We start from the raw sequence: 17,250 nt of genomic DNA, 5'->3' as shown, positions 1-17,250 counted from the left end.
AAGTGACATCACCATAGGACCTATTCATATCAGCCATACCATCAAGGGCTCGTTCACCTGCACATCTACCAATGTGATATATGCCATCATGTGCCAGCAATGCCCCTCTGCCATGTACATTGGCCAAACCGCACAGTCTCTACGCAAAAGAATGAATGGACACAAATCTGACATCAGGAATCATAATACTCAAAAACCGGTGGGAGAACACTTTAACCTGTCTGGCCATTCTATGACAGACCTGCGGGTGGCTATCTTACAACAGAAAAACTTCAAAAACAGACTCCAACGGACTCAAACATTTGAACTGAGACTATTCTATCACTGAACATTTAAATCTAGAATCTATTCACTGAAGCACTTCAGCTGACCTGATTCACCATGCTGACTCACTGGGAGAAAAGTGGTCTTTTCTATAGCTAAGATCTAGAACAAGTAAAGCTTTTCGAGTTTAAAGTCAAGCTCTGTTCTATATCGAGAAATGAATTGGAAAACTATGAAGACTTCTGTAATACATTTCCTGCATGTAGGAAACCATATTTTGCACTAGTTGGGGTACACAAGACTTCTTCAGTGTGGCCCAAATCAGAGCATTTTGCAGTAATCAAATCCAGAAAACACAGTGGCATGGATAACTGTGCTGAGGTCTGGATGTGTAAGAAAATGTTGTATACAACAACTTAAGAACATAACTGCCATACTGGGTTCAGACCAAAGGTTCATCTAGCCCAGTATCCTGTCTTCTGACAGTGGCCAATGCCAGATGCCCCAGAGGGAATGAAGAGAACAGGTAATCATAAAGTGATCCATCCCCTGTCGCCCATTCCCAGGTTCTGGCAAACAGAAGCTAGGGACACCATCCCTACCTTGCCATTTATGGACCTATTCTCTATGAATTTATCTAGTTCTTTTCTGAACTTGCCAGACAGATAAAAAAAAAAAAAAAAAAAAAAAAAAAAAAACACCAAAATCCTCTCCTCACCACCTCCACGCCCACCACCCAGGTTTACAGGGGTCCAAGAGCGTTCCCACGTTTAAATTTCCTTGGACAAAAGAGGAGCAAATAAAAGGAGTAGAAATAATTGTTTCCCTTAACCCATCAGCCACTTCTATTTTGTCTGGTTTACACAGAAAGATTATTCTCATCCAAGTCCCAATCTTGGCCAGGTGCTGAGAAAGCACAGACACATCATCATCCAGGTCTGATAAAAATGAAAATGCAGAGCAGCATGTAATTTGCATAAGGATGACCCAAAATTTCACGCCATTTATAAGAGATTCTTCAGAACAGATGAGCAATTGTTCAGAACCACTCTCCAATACCTCTTGGGCCTTGTCTAGAGTAGGAAAAAGGTGCTTATTTTCAAATTGCGTTTAACTATGTATATTGGTGCTAAATGGAATTAACAACATTAGCTCAATTTTACCAGGTGAATTATAGCCTTGGCATACTAAAAATGAGCAAAGGATATAAAACTAAGTCTATACTGGTGCTAAATTGGGTTTTAAATTGAATTGAGTTAATTTGATTGAAAATAAGCACCTTTTCCCCTACTCTATAACAAAGGTTTGGAGAGGAGACTTTCAACTAGTGGCCACAGGCAGATTAACAAAACCTCACTATCAAAGATTGCTGACAGATTTTAAAGGCTCAGAATAGTTGAACAACTGTTGTCCATTACCAGGAAGAGATTAGCCACCAAATGAGTTACAGTCTCATTCCAAGTGAACAAGTGTCTATATCAGAAAATCCACCACAATTACCATAGTTGGCAGTTTTAAACAAACGGCCAATGAATCAATTAACCTACTCTCTACTCCTGAAGCTGGTCCCTCTACAACACTATTGAGAAGCAGTGGATGAAGCCTACACTGTTGCTGTTCCACTATTTCGATGGAATACGAATATGTATCTGTACTTACTTGAAAATTTCCTTTTTTTAAATAATAAGATCCACATATCCTTTACAATGGGTACTTCAGCCTGCTTGAAGGTAGAACCAGACCTACCAGCCTGGAAATGCCCTACTTCCTGAAGTTCCCTCCAGTTCAGATAACTTCCACAGGCAGGATAATTCACACCTACTTAAATGTATAGATTGTGCTAAATATACTTTGAGAAAAAACACAACAACAATTTCTCCTACTGCAAAGCAAGGTAAATTCTAACTAATAGCAACAAACCCAAATCCTTGGACGTCAATTTCCATCTCTATTCTTTATGATCCATTTGTCTCCATGGTGGGCCAGATTTGTGGACCTTATTACTTAAAGAAAGAAAATTTTCAAGTAAGCATGGATAAATTTTCTTATTCTTGGTGCATAGATCCACAGATGCATTACAACGGGATTTTCATAACAGTGTCCTACCACAATGGGAAGCAGGAACATGCTTTAAAAATGGTCTTCCAAAACAAGGTAAATTATATAAATATTGCCTCCATCCTTCCTTGGGCACTACGGTGTGGATAAAATTTCTGCCCAAAGAAAGGAAATGGCATTGGCTAAGACTGGATGAGTAAATATTCAGAATATGGTGAAGTCTGGCAGATCTCAATAGCAGAGACATGACTACGCTGTCCTGACACTGTCAATGCTCCTAAGGACTGAACTTTGATGCTTAACTGAAGGAAGAATATTTCTTGAATTTATTTAAGGAATGGATGCTATGACAGCTGTCTGAATTAAAAGTACAATACTAAATCTCAGTTAAAAAGCTCTCAATTTATTTAAAAAAAAAAAAAAAAAGAAACATCTGACTGAAGATAGTAGCTATCTGGAGGTCTACTCTAATGGATAGGAAGTATAACAACCCTTCCTGCAAGGTTTCAATCTGGGCAATGCTGTAAGGAGCAGGACAACATGCCTGTGTGACACATTGACTGTGTGAGGTTAGGGTAAGATTGATGCCCTAAAGAGATATTTAATGTTGGGATGTGTAAAAAACTGCCTTTTATTGAATATGCTGAGAACATTATACTACAGAGCCTTGACCTTTCTGCTGGGACACTCACGCTCTCACAATAATGCGCTCCAGGCTATGGCCACTCAAGGATATGTTTCACTGATTTAATATGTAGTTATTCTACTGGCTGGTGCACAGTCCACAGTTTAAGTTCTATTTGTTTCCTTCTCTTTTGGAGTCCATGACAGCAATAAGTCACCTCATCCAAATATTCATTTTAAACCTGTCCCAGAGGAAGGATTGGTTTTGCAACAGCAGATCTCTTCTGTGAAATAGGGACATCTAAAGTTCCATTGCTATGTTAACCAGACCTGAGAACCACAGCACCTTCTTCCAGAAAGGTTTAAATGATATTTTACTGTTTTCTCATTCCTATATTTTGTATTGTTCTGGGGAACAGTGGAAAAGGTGGGAAGACATATAGAAGGGACCCTGCACAACTTAGCAAGATGTCACTCACCACCTTACTTCCTGGGTCCTGACACACAGAGAGGCCTCAGGGCACTTATTTACTGTTTCCAGGTGCAAAGAGGTCAATCATCAGCCCACCAAATTGATTTAAAATTAGCAAGTTATTTCTGGGTATAGAAGTCACTCTGCTAATCTGACTTTTGCCATGTGTAAATCTTGATGACCACTGCCTCCTTGATTGGCAGCGCACACAGAGAGAGGAAACTCTGCTCCACCGAAAACAGAATTTCTCTCTGGGATAGAGCTGATTGTGTTCTTCCCATATATTATGAAAATCTATCAGTCACGTTGACTATCATGACCCAAACAGGTCTGTTATCCACAGAAGGAGCAATGCTCTGATATCTCGGTTCAATTCATTGTGTTCCAGCTAGTGGATGCCGTGATCTCCCTTTTTTTGGTACCCTGATCTGGAGGAACCCTTCAAAATATCTGATTTTCTACATACACCAGTTATAGGAGCACAGAACATACAAATGGAGCTTGTTCTCTGCCAATAGATAAGACAGTGCAAGATATGGAGGGGATACCCAAATCTACTGGATAAGTATCGTATGAACAGTATCGTATGTGTACGATATCAGAATTCCTAAAAGGCTCCAATAAGAATTGGATTTTTGTTTTTGTGACAGCACTTGTTTTCCCTTATGGCCATCTTCATCTTCTGTTAACATTTTTCTGAGATGAATGTTCCTTTGTACCTAATGGTATTAATTCTTGTCACAGGCCTATGACTGAATTCCTTCGAACCATATGTCTGTGTTTGTCCTGAATCCAAAGGAACTCCAGGAACTGCATCACTCTGGATGTGTTTGCTTCTTCAGCTTTCTATCTGTACAGAACCCCGGTAAGACAAATAGTTGGACAAGAGATGAGTGAATTTCCTTCTTCCCTAAAGCGAATATTATTGCTATCCTGATCCTGGCGAGCACTCATAAGATCATACAGTAAAGATAGAAATTGGAAAACATAAGAATTGCCTGATGATGGTAAAATGGGAAAGCTTTGATGACAAGCCTGCATTAGGAACTTATTTAGATGTTTCAGAGAGGGACATTGCTTTGCCTGACCCCAATTTTGTGTGACTAGAAATAGGAGCAGGTTACAATGCTATGATTGTAAGTAACTGGGAATGGGACAAAGATATTCCTGAAATTCTTCCAAAGCTCCATAGGTAGTTCACTCTGGACAATGTCCAGTGACCCCATTTGATCAAAGTTACAGGTAAGACCTTTTGCCCCCAAAATAAGAGAGCCTGTCACCAATCAGATGTCTATCTCCAGTTAAGGCTGGTTGTGAGACCCGAAGATACCTCCGAAGCAACAGAGGACAGTTACTGACATGGCACTTGTTCTAGCTACCACTTGTAAAGATGTATTTTCGTCGGCTACACTTCACAAACTGCTTCAATTTGCCATATGACCTGTATTCCTTTTGATGATGTCTGGCAGGAGTCAGAACTGTAAAGACTCTTCTGTTGATCATGAGCAGCCTCAGCTTTCTATAAAGTTTCCCATTGTATCACTACGATAGCTGGGAACTGATTTGTCTGAGCATCTAATCCCAAGATCCAAAGCCCCATATACATGCATGAAACAAATATGAATCCCTTTTTTCTCTCCCTTTTTCTTCTTTCCAGGGAAAAGTCCTTAGGCCATGCAATTTTTAGGTTGCAATAATCTCTACTTATGTTACAGCTGCTTGTGAAAGCATGGGGAGACAACTCAGTGTGTCAGATGACAGTTCATATTTGTTTATTTTTGTTCGTCTGATGCCACCCAAAAGTTTCCATGCCCAAAGGAGAAGGCTGCGATGAGATGATGCATGACTGAACTTGGCTAGCTGTAAAGGGTCTGTATAGTGAAGAGGCCATTCGTTCAAGTAAAGATCTCCCTGAGTTCAAAACACTGAATCCCTGACCACAGGGGAAAACAGCCACATTTATCTATGACACCAATCCTATGTTAAATATTGACTAGTGAACACTGAGGAATCTTCTGGCCTTATAAAATGGAGGCCAGGGCAGAAATAAATAAATGGTGAGTCAAGAGGCCCAACACTGCCCACTGTTTCTTTCACATCTGTCTCTTTCATTACCCCATAGCTATTTGCTGCTGGGAAGGGATAGAAGCGATGACGAGAAACATGGCAACCTGCAACAGAGGTTGGAAACAATAACCTGGATATTATGGCACGGTGATGCACAGTAGCAGATGGGAATGACAGCATGATACTTTCCCAGGCTTTTTGGTGTGGCCAGAAATCCCTGTCCCTTTAGTACATCTTCCAGGGGTGCATAAGGAAAAGTATATGGCTACAACCTTTCTTGGGTAAGAAACTGCAGACCTCCTATACGTTGTTTCACAATACTCAGTACTCTATTGTCTAACAGTGTCTATCCTCTGCTGTGTTATTTGTTTAAATGTATTTTATATTTGATTTTCTAACTCTGATTTCATCTGCTGGCCTTCCTCCTGCAAGCCGGAAGAATTCCCTTTGCATGTGTGTTAAGTCGGGGGAGGAGCCTAGAGGAATCAACACATGTCTATGGCCTGGTCGGTAACCTTTCAGAAGTGGTGTGCCGAGTGTTCATTTATTCACTCTGATTTAAGGTTTTGCGTGCCAGTAATACATTTTAACGTTTTTAGAAGGTCTCTTTCTATATGTCTATAATATATAACTAAACTATTGTTGTATGTAAAGTAAATAAGGTTTTTAAAATGTTTAAGAAACTTAATTTAAAATTAAATTAAAATGCAGAGTCCCCTGGACCGGTGGCCTGGACCCGGGCAGTGTGAGTGCTACTGAAAATCAGCTTGCGTGCCGCCTTTGGCACGCGTGCCATAGGTTGCCTACCCCTGGCCTAGTCTTTTCTGCACTGATCTGCCCTGCTGCACTTTGAAGGTGAGCAGGGGAAACAGCGCCAATTTTAATATTAATTTATTCCCTCTTTGGGAGTTTGTCCTCATAATCCTGCTTCAGAAGGGGGAGTGAAACTGGTCCCAAATTGCTCCAGAAATATTTCAAGTGGCTACCGATATCTCTGTCATCAATGAGGCTGGACGTATTTGTTTTCCTTTCGGGTCTCTCAGGATGGCCCTGTCCTGGTGCTCAAAGATGGGCTTCCCCAGGAGCTCCATCCCTCTCTACTGCCTGGGATCCACATGGTCCAGTGTAGCCTTCAGAGAGAGAAGGGCCTGGCTGCAGGGAGCTAGATGCAGGGTACCCATAGTGGAGCAGGGCTGAGGAAAGGCTGGGGAGCTCCAGCCTGGAAAGCCACAGGCTGCAGCCTAGGAGAAAGCCAAGGGGTACTGGGGGTTGCAGAGGGCAGCCCAGGGCTAGGCCAAGGCAGCAGGTCCAAACCCAACCTTGCCAGTGATGAGTGGCCTATCCTGCAGTCTGCCCCAGAGAGTGGGGGCTAGTTGGTGACTGGCAGTGGCCTTATCCTGAGGTGAGGTGGGGTTAGTGGATGGGGGTTCCCCTGGGAGGGGAGACCTAGCGTGTGTGTGGGTATTGCCAGGGAGCAGCACCCAGGGCAAGGGGCACCAGAGTCCTGGGAGGGACATAGGTGCCAGAAGAGGACAAGGCGGATCACCGGACTGCAGAGGGCGCTCTAGGGGCTGGTGAGCTAATTCCCTGGACCACCAGCAGGAGGCGCCGCAGGGGTGAGTCCAGCCCTCTTCTATCCAGATAGGTCAGTGTTTCCCAGAAGGACTCAGCCTGGAATAGGAGTAGGGATTCCTAGAGGAGGCAGTTCTAGAGTTGAGAGGATGGGGAGGGAGCTGGGTCCAAAGGCCCTTTACCACTGTCTCTAGTATTGGCAGCATCCATGCTGTGTCTGATTCCCTCCAGTTGTGACCTACAGACAAGGAGGCAGTTGAGTTCCTCAGTCAGAGGCACAGCTGCTGGTGCAGGCTATAGGAACTCAGATGTAATCTTCCATCTAGTGTGCTGCCCTTCTGGCTTCCCTCCCATCATGGGAAGGGAAAAGGGAGCAGCTGTTTGCCCTAGAGCCAGTTTCATTCCAGTCCTACCCGACTCCTTTCCTACTGGGCAAAGAGGGCCTGAAGCAACGCCACCAAGCCGGAGCTGCATCTTGCCCAGCAAAGCTGGCTTCCCCAGTACTGTCTGGTTCCCTTTCTTCCCAGGAACAGGTGAGGGAACAAGCCAACCCTGCCATGCCTGGGCAGAGAGGGAAAATGTGTCCTGCCTGCACAGCCAGCTGAGATACTTAGGCTAGGTCTACACTACCCGCCTGAATCGGCGGGTAGAAATCGACCTCTCGGGGATCGATTTAGACGCGACAATCGATCCCCTAATGGACGCTCTTACTCCACCAGCGGAGGTGGGAGTAAGCGCCGTCGACAGGAAGCCGCGGAGGTCGATTTTGCCGCGGTCCTCACAGCGGGGTAAGTCGGCTGCGATATGTCGAATTCAGCTACGCTATTCACGTAGCTGAATTTGCGTATCTTAAATCGACTCCCCCCTGTAGTGTAGATGTAGCCTTTGTGTCTCACTGGGTAAGTGGGGGAGCAGGAGACAAAAGGGCCTTCCTTTTGCCTCTAGCTTTTCTTGACCTAGCTGGGACCCTGAAGCCTGCAGAGGCACCATCCGCTTCAAACACCTCAGAAAGGGAATCATAGCTGAGGGGACAACTGCCCCCAAAATCAAGTGCAGCCATGGGACATGACTGGGAATTAGACAGAAACATTACTGAGGACAGGTGTTAGTCTAAAATTTTGAAATAAAAGTCAGGAATTTCCCACAGAAAAGTTCTGTGGCAGGGAGGGGTGGCAGAGATGCTGGTCACTGGAGGGAACTTCAGGACACAGGGTGTTCCTCTGCTACCAGTGACTAAGAGATCTGGTTCTGCCCTGAATTTGCAAGCAGGCTGAAGTACCCACTGTAATAGATCTGTGGATTTTGCATAAAGAAGAAAAAGGATTTTTGTCTATGGTCTTCTCACATCTGAATCTTTAGTTTTAAAGAAGGGTACAGAAGTTATGTATTTGTGAATTCCATGTAAACTGACCACTGACGCTTCTATCTACATGTTTATGCTATACATGCACATTCAAGATCTAAAAGAATTCCTCTACTGTGTTCACACCTCTCTTCTGGTTCCAGTCATGAGCATCACCAAGCTGAGCAACGTTATATGTATATCCATCTTGCTGACGAAAATAATCATCGGTGCTGAACACCACGCCATCACGATTTTGACCAAGTAGAATACTGTCAAACAAAGGAAAAAAGCAAAACCATTACAAATTAGCCAAATCTTATTCTTTAGAGGGTAAACAATAAAGTGATATAGGGAAGTTTAATGTTGTACTATTTTTGATCTTCGATACCTTCAGTTTTGTCGCTAAAAGAAACGCAACAATTTCCAACCCAAAATTAAGCATTTTCTTTTATCTCCGCTCTTTCCTTATTTGTTGGTTTTTCTCCCTTCCTTACAGGAAGCACATTTGTGCCTACTTTCCATGACAGTAACAACTGAGCACATTCCAAATCTTTTAATGTATATATTTTCACAACACTCCTGGGAAGTATTACTCCCATCTTGCAGGTGGATAGTATGGAAAACAATCACACAGGGTGTTTGTGGCAGAGTTTGGAACTGAATTGGGTTTCCTGAGTCAGAGACCAGTACCCTAACCACTAGACCATCCTTTCTCTCATTTGTACCTGTGCAACTCTAGCACATTGTTTCTCAAATGCGGCCACCATGGCCGCATGCAGCCACCAGGGCTTTTCTAGCGGCCACACCCTCCTGTGCTGTGATGGGGTGGGGTGAGTGGCAAAATAGCAGCCTCTCCCCCTCCTTGTTGCTCCTGGATGCACCATGATAGTGTTGATTGCTGGGGCTGCCAGCAGCAGTTGGGCTCTGCCTCCCTCTGGAGACACCTCGGCACAAGGCAGCCAGTGAATTCCCCACCTTCCCAGGGCAGTGGGGCTCAGGCTTTGGCCTTCAGCCCTGGGGTGGCAGGGCGGCAGGTTCTGGCTGAGGGACATTGGGCTCCAGTCCCAGGCTCTGGCTATGAAGTGGTAGACCCCCAGGCTCCAAGGCTTTGGGCTCCAGCCCCCCACTGCCTCTCCCAGCCTCCCATCCAGGGCTGGGCAGGGCAGGGCTGAGTAAGTCAGCAGTGAAACGTGATACTGGCATGTTTGTTAATATCACTTTTCACAACAGACTTTCTAACTAGCAATAAATAAATAATGTTTTGGACTGTCTATGTGCATATTTATTTGTTTTTTCCTAAAGCTAATTAAGTATTTTAGGGAAAAGTGTGAGAGCGGCCACCAGCAAGAGTTGGTAGCCATACTCTGAGGCCACCAAAAAATTTGTCCTGAGAACCCTTGCTCTAGTATATAGTACTGTACATGCCTAGCTGGAGCAGCACAGTAAAACTAACAAGACTTACATGTCAATTACTCTATTGTTGCTGCACACACAAGAAAAACAGGCAGTGGCAGCAGAACCAATGTAATAATCCTGCAGGGCTGTTCTACTGAGGAAAGTCAGAACTGCAACAGAGCATATGCCTTTCCCTAAAAGCAACCCTCACTTTTAACTTATTTTAAAATAAGACAAGCTATTTGATTTCTCTCCCTCTCCCCCCACCCCCCAAATTTAACTTCTCCCACTTTTGGTCACACAGAGAAATAGTTTGATGATTCCTTCTACCCTCCATCTTTCCTAAACTTTCAGTGGAAAACATTGTTTTAGTGTCACTGCATGCACTCTTAGCTCAACCAGGAAAAAAAAAAAAAAGCAGTCAGTCCTCCATCAATGTAATACTAAATCTAATCATCACACTATCACTCCCTAATGCCAAAAAATTAAATATCTTAATTTCAATAATTATGCGTTTACATTTCATAATTATTTGATGCACAGTCTTTTTTAATTTAAAATAAAACCTTTGCCAACACTTTAAATAAATATTTATTTCTATGCATTAAACAATCTTGTTTGACAATAGTTTCTTAAAAAGCTTTAAAGAAATGGCGAAGAAAAAGAGAAAGCAGAAATTCATATAACAATAAATCATTCTCCTTTTGTTGCTCTTTTTTCCTTTACCTGTTCTCTTACTAATCTATCCTCCTAAACCACCTCACCTCCCTCTCCACTTTAAACATTTTTTTTAAATTTGTCAGTGCCAGTTTGGTATTGTATCATGGACTGGATCCATTTAATACTACTAATTTTTTCATTCAGACATCCTAACACTTAATTATTAGTTATTTAACGAATCAAGTGTTTTCAGATTTCAAATATACAGAGCCAGGAAATTATTATTTTTATAAAAGCCATATCATCCCCAAAACAAATCCATCTAGTGCCCTCTGCAGCTCCTGTAGTATCCATCAGAAGAACAGTATGTACATAATTAAGGCTACAATCTACCAGTGTAACACTATGAAGCCCCACTGAAGCCATGGGAGGTCTGTCTGTGCAGTTCTTTTTAAGGGAATGGGACCATCATGAATATGCATTTTATTTTCACTGGAAATGCTACTGCAATCTCAAATATACAAATCAGTAATGCAAAAGCAGTTCTGTCTTGGGAAAACATATCACTCAGTGTCACCAAAATCTACTATACTCACATTTTTATAATTCTATATTTTTATCTAATGTTGTCATCAGCTACCATGATAAATAAGCCATTACAGAAGAGGTCTCCATTTTTAAATGAATGATTTTATTCTTTTCAATTTTTAAATTCTGAATAAAACTAAAATTAACAAACTTTTGTTTTATCCAAAATTCATTTCACTATTGCCTAGTTTTGCCAAACCATATTTGTGAACGAGCAAGGTTGATTTATTACAGCTCAGTTATAGGAACAGAATTATCTGCTACCTCAGCAGCACACTCAAAATCTCAACCCCTGGGCAGAATGATACTTATTACTATATTCATATTTATCTACCACTTCTTAGACCCACTATTACTTTAACAGGTTTCAAGTAAACATGGTTAAATTTGTATGTACACAGCAGTCTGTCACTACCAACACATGTCCACAACTATCACACTGATATCTCTATCAGTGCATTCTGGGAAATCTAGGCAGCTATGCTATATTGCCTCAAAAGGAGACAGAGTAGCCAGAGGATAAGAAATAGAGCAGCATGTGGGGCCTTGTACTCTGGGATGTCCTACAGATTAGAGACCAGGAAAGGAGGAGAATAGGCCAAATCACAAATAACGTAGAAGCATAAGTGTGTCCATTTGCACTCTCAATTACCATACCTGTCCATAAAAATTTGCAATAATAACTTTACTAGTTAAAAGTTTCGTTATTACACAATTCTGTCCTCTAACTTTGTGCACCCAACCCACTGTCATCAGCAAGAGACTGGTTGTGGATCATTAGTATATAATCTAACATCGTAGACCAGTCACAAAACCACACATCTTCTTTAAAAATTCAACCACAGAAGGAATCTGACACACCACTCTGCCAGATCAATCATGAAGATAAAGCTCATAACACAGTACCTAATCTGTGTATATTTTATATTACTTATTCATTTATAGTGTCCTAACACAGCAATTTATAATGGTATTAAGAATAATGAAGTCCAAAAGGTACTAATGATCCAAGTAGTATCATCAAGACTGTGCTAAGAACATTTTTTTTTTCTTCCTCCACCCCTATAGATAGGGTTACATAAACATCTTTATCAACATATGTAATACAATTTATGACATGACATTTTAAATGTATAATTACATATACTTTTGGTTCAAATTGTTCAACAGTAAACTGAGTGGAATATTTTTTCCTTTAGCAAAAGATTTGTTGGGCTGGTTTGGGATATAACATAAGAATTTGAACACAATTTTCCTCCTGGGCAAATAAAGCTCATAGTACTGAGGCCTTTTTAACAACTTTGAGGTAAATGGTGAGTTTTGCCCATGTCTGACAACACTTCATTTCCCCCTCTCCTCCCTATAAAAATTTATTCTATAGATACTACATTCCAAGTCAGGAAGCCATGATTTCAGACAAGTAGCTGATTTTCTTATTCAGCTGAAGATGATTCTGCATTTGGCAATGAGATCCAGCTTCCACATTATTCACCTCCTGTATAAAAACACATGTACTTCAGGTGTCGCTATTCTCCCCAAGCAATAACTGACAATTCAGTAGATTCTTATATACAAAAATATCTCCTATCTTAAGAGAAAGTACCTACCTTAATGAAACAGCTAGTAGATAACTAGGCCACAATCCACCAACTGGCTGCATACAGCCATATTCATGCACTCTGTGGAGTACCAATGACTTCAACAAGTCTCTCTGCAAGGCTAAATGTGGGACCTTTATTTTTATTTTAAATTTTACAGTGTCGTTATGTACAATTGACATAGCGTTTCATGTTGTACTGACACATATCGAGCACATTCTGCTGTATTCTCCTATTTGCTAAAGTCAACATTGACAATGGCACGAAAGTCCTGCAATCCCAGAAACACAATAAATTATTTTTTTTTCCATGTATTGCTTACTCCCAGCCAAAACTCTGACTACAGCACAATTAAAACTGTCATAACAAACAGATTAAAATTAGGGCTGTTGATTAATCACAGTTAACTCATGCAATTAACTCAAAAAAATTAATTGCGATTAATCGCAGTTTTAATCTCACTGTTAAACAATAGAATACCAATTGAAATTTATTAAATATTTTTGGATGTTTTTCTACATTTTCAAATATAACAATTTCAATTACAACACAGAATACAAAGTGTATAGTGCTCATTTTATATTATTTTATTACAATATTTGCACTGTAAAAATGATAAACAAAACATAAGAATGGCCATACTGGGTCAGACCAAAGGTCCATCCAGCCCAGTATCCTGCCTACCGACAGTGACCAATGCCAGATGTCCCAGAAGGAGTGAACCTAACAGGTAATGGTCAAATGATCTCTCTCCTGCCATCCATCTCCACCCTCTGACAACAGAGGCTAGGGACACCGTTCCTTACCTATTCTGGCTAATAGCCATTAATGGACTTAACCTCCATGAATTTATCTAGTTCTCTTTTAAACCCTGTTATAGTCCTAGCCTTCACAACTTCCTCTGGCAAGGAGTTCTACAGGTTGATTGTGTGCTGTCTGAAGGACTTCCTTTTGTGTGTTATAAACCTGCTGCCCATCAATTTCATTTGGTGGCCCCTAGTTCTTATATTATGGGAACAAGTAAATAACTTTTCCTTATTCACTTTCTCCACACCACTCATGATTTTATATACCTCTATCATATCCCCCCTTAGTCTCCTCTTTTCCAAGCTGAAAAGTCCTAGCCTCTTTAATCTCCTCATATGGGACACGTTCCAACCCCCTAATCATTTTAGTTGCCCTTCTCTGAACCTTTTCCAATGCCAGTATATCTTTTTTGAGATGAGATCACATCTGTATGCAGTATTCAAGATGTGAGCGTACCATGGATTTATATAAGAGCAATAAGATATTCTCCGTCTTATTCTCTCTCCCTTTTTTAATGATTCCTAACATCCTATTTGCTTTTTTGACTGCCGCTGCACACTGCGTGGATGTCTTCAGATCCACGATGACTCCAAGATCTCTTTCCTGATTAGTTGTAGCTCAATATGATGGGGGCTAATTTTATGAATAGTTGGGGTTATTTTTTCCAATGTGCATTACTTTACATTTATCCACATTACATTTCATTTGCCATTTTGTTGCCTAATCACTTAGTTTTGTGAGATCTTTTTGAAGTTCTTCACAGTCTGCTTTGATCTTAACTATCTTGAGCCATTTAGTCTCATCTGCAAACTTTGCCACCTCACTGTTTACCCCTTTCTGCAGATCACTTAACGATCTTTTTTTTTTTATTTTGTTTCATCTGCAAATTTTTCCATCTCACGGTTTATCCCTTTTTTCAGATCATTTATTAATATGTTGAATAGCACTGATCCCAGTACAGACCCCTGGGGGACACCACTTTTTACCTCTCTCCATTCTGAAAACTGACCATTTATTTTTGCCCTTTGTTTCCTATCTTTTAACCAGTTACTGATCCATGAGACGACCTTCCCCCTTATGCCATGACAGCTTATTTTGCTTAAGAGCCTTTGGTGAGGGACCCTATCACTATATCCACTGGGTCACCAGCGTCCACATGCTTCTTAACCCCCTCAAAGCATTCTAGTAGACTGATTAGGCATGATTTCCCTTTACAAAGGCCAGGTTGACTTTTCGCCAACAAACTGTGTTCATCTATGTGTCTGATAATTCTGTTCTTTACTAAAGTTTCAACTAATTTGCCTGGTTCTGAAATTAGGCTTACTGATCTGTTATCCTGGGATCGACTCTGGAGCCTTTTTTAAAAAAATTGGCATCACATTAGCTATCCTCCAGTCATCTGGTACAGAAGCTGATTTAAATGTAGGTTTCATACCACAGTTAATAGTTCTGCGATTTCACATCCGAGTTCTTTCAAAACTCTTGGTAAATACCATCTGATCCTGGTGACGTATTACTGTTTAATTTATCAATTTGTTCCAAAAACTCCTCAACTGACACCTCAATCTGGGACAGTTCCTCAGATTTGTCACCTAAAAAGAGGCTCGGGTGTGGGATTAAAAGATAACATTTAGTAATAAGCTAAACTATTACTAAGGTGAGTAAAGGGATACAAAAATAGAAATATGTCACTTGCAACAGGCATGAAACAACAAAACAAATATTAAAAGAGCCAACACTTAAATAGAAACAGAAGGAAAACAAAATATACTTAAAACTGAGCTACAAATTTTAGCTACTTCCTTGTTCCTCATTCTTACCCTTTCGTTATCTTACTACTACTACTCAGAAATCGTCTACACTACAGACTTCTGTTGACAAAAGTCAGCTTTCGTCAGGAAAACAGTGGAGGTGTACACACTACAATGCTCCTTCCGCTGACAAAACAAAACCACCTTGATGAGAGGCTTAGAACTTTTTGTGGCAAAGTTAGATTGACAAAGTGTCAGCGTAGACACTGTGCTTGGTTATGTCGCTGTAAATAACCTCCGGGAGCCATTTGAACTCTGCTGCCCTGCACCAGACCAGGCATCAGACCCTCCCCCTTTAAAGGCCCAGGAATTTTTAAAATTCCACTTCCCATTTGCTTGGTATGGAGGGTCACATCGCATCTTCCCAGCTGACCATGGCAGCTCCCCTGCTTGGCACACACCTGAGCTGGTGGATCTGCTGGCTCTGTGGAAAAAGGAGGCTGTGCAGTCCCAGCTCCGCTCCAGCTATAGGAACTTCGAAACCTATGGTCAGATTTCTCATGGCATGTTGGATAGGGGGTACAAATGGGATACGCATCAATGCTGTGTGAATATAAAGGAGCTGAAGCAGGCATACCAGTAGACAAGGGATCAAACCGTCGCTCTGGCGCTGCGCCGAAGACCTGCTGATTCCATAAGGAGCTGGACGCTATCCTTGGCAGTGACCCCATCTCCACCACCAAGAGCCCTGTGGATACTTCGGGGGTAGGGTGGAGACAGCGGACAGTGGAATGAACCCCGAGGATGAAGTGGTGGATGAAGAGGTCTAGTTGGAGGATGAGATGGGACAAGCGACAAGGTCGTCCAGTACGTGATGAGCCAGGACCTCTTCTCGACCCAGGAGGGTTCAAGCCAATCCAGCATTCTTTCTCTGGCACACATGACGCAGGAGCGTGATCTTTTTGAGTTGATGTTGCTTGCTTATATGAAGTAGAACTGTCCTTTGCTTTGTTATATGCTAGAAGTGGGTTAAGGGATAGAAATGTAGAAGACTAGCTGTGTTTGCGTATGCTTCACATTCCCCTGTGCAGCTACGCTGTGGGACAGAACAGTGTGTTAATGCACGCTGAGATTTCACGGGAATGCTCCAGAGAGATCTCTAGGAAACTTTCCTGGAGGTACTTGCCAATTCTCTACTGAAGGCTCCTTGGCAGAGCTGCTTTGTTCCTTCCCCCATTGTAGGAAACTTTCCCATGTTTATTGGTAATCACTTGTACAGGGACCCAAGCAACACACAGGCGAGCAGCAGAGGGACCCAGTCAGAGGCCACACACATGCTGGAGATGCACCCTTGCATTCTTGCTTACCCTCAGAGTGAGATATCACCTTCAATGACCCCCGCCTGTGGAAAATAGTAGCTTAATTTACAATTTTGTCTCTAGTCACTTGCAGTGATCCCCTTAGAAAGCCACCAAGACCCTTTTCCCCATCTTGAGCACACACACCCCAGGCCAAACTCACCATCTTTAGGGCTTTCGCCAAGCTGCATGCTTGACAATGGACAGCGAGAAAGATAACAAAGGGAATCATTACTATAATGATTCGATGCTCTGAGTGCACTAACAATCATGCTACAATTTACTGTTTCTTGTGCTTCTGCTGATGTGGCTTTCAGGGGAACCCCCTACACACCAGTGGAATGCCTCTGCCAGATAAGGAAGCGAGCAAGGAGGACATGTTCCGAGAGGTGCTCCAATCCTCAGATGTCAAAAGACAAGAACACAGGGCATGGAGAGAGACTGTAAATTAAAATAATAAAATAGATAGGTAGGAGAGGAAGGAGAAGTGATGGAGGAGCAAACGGAAATATTGAAGTCCCTAATTGCACTGCAGGCAGAATACATGAGTGCTCACTCCCACCCCTACAGCCCATACAGAACTGCTTTCCATGCCCTCCCCAAACTCCTCTCACACATTCCTTGCATCTTCCTGGCACATCGCAGTACCCCATTCACTCCACCCTTCGGACAGGTTCCAAAATGACATCTG

General features: G+C 42.0%; 1 protein-coding gene across 3 annotated transcripts in view; it reads right to left on the bottom strand.

Annotated features, from left to right (window-relative positions):
* N4BP2L2 (NEDD4 binding protein 2 like 2) overlaps window positions 1–17,250 on the bottom strand; it is a 104,700-nt gene that overhangs the window by 76,118 nt on the left and 11,332 nt on the right. For all 3 annotated transcript variants that reach the window (XM_034758650.1, XM_034758651.1, XM_034758649.1), the window contains one exon: window positions 8,547–8,671. In XM_034758650.1, the coding sequence (XP_034614541.1) occupies window positions 8,547–8,671 (125 nt within the window). The remainder of the gene's footprint in view (window positions 1–8,546; window positions 8,672–17,250) is intronic.

Source organism: Trachemys scripta, chromosome 1 (assembly GCF_013100865.1).
Source record: "Trachemys scripta elegans isolate TJP31775 chromosome 1, CAS_Tse_1.0, whole genome shotgun sequence".
In the NCBI taxonomy this organism is placed as follows: Eukaryota; Metazoa; Chordata; order Testudines; family Emydidae; genus Trachemys; species Trachemys scripta.
The sequence above is the reverse complement of the archived record's forward strand: the minus strand, read 5'-3'. Positions and strand labels throughout refer to the sequence as shown.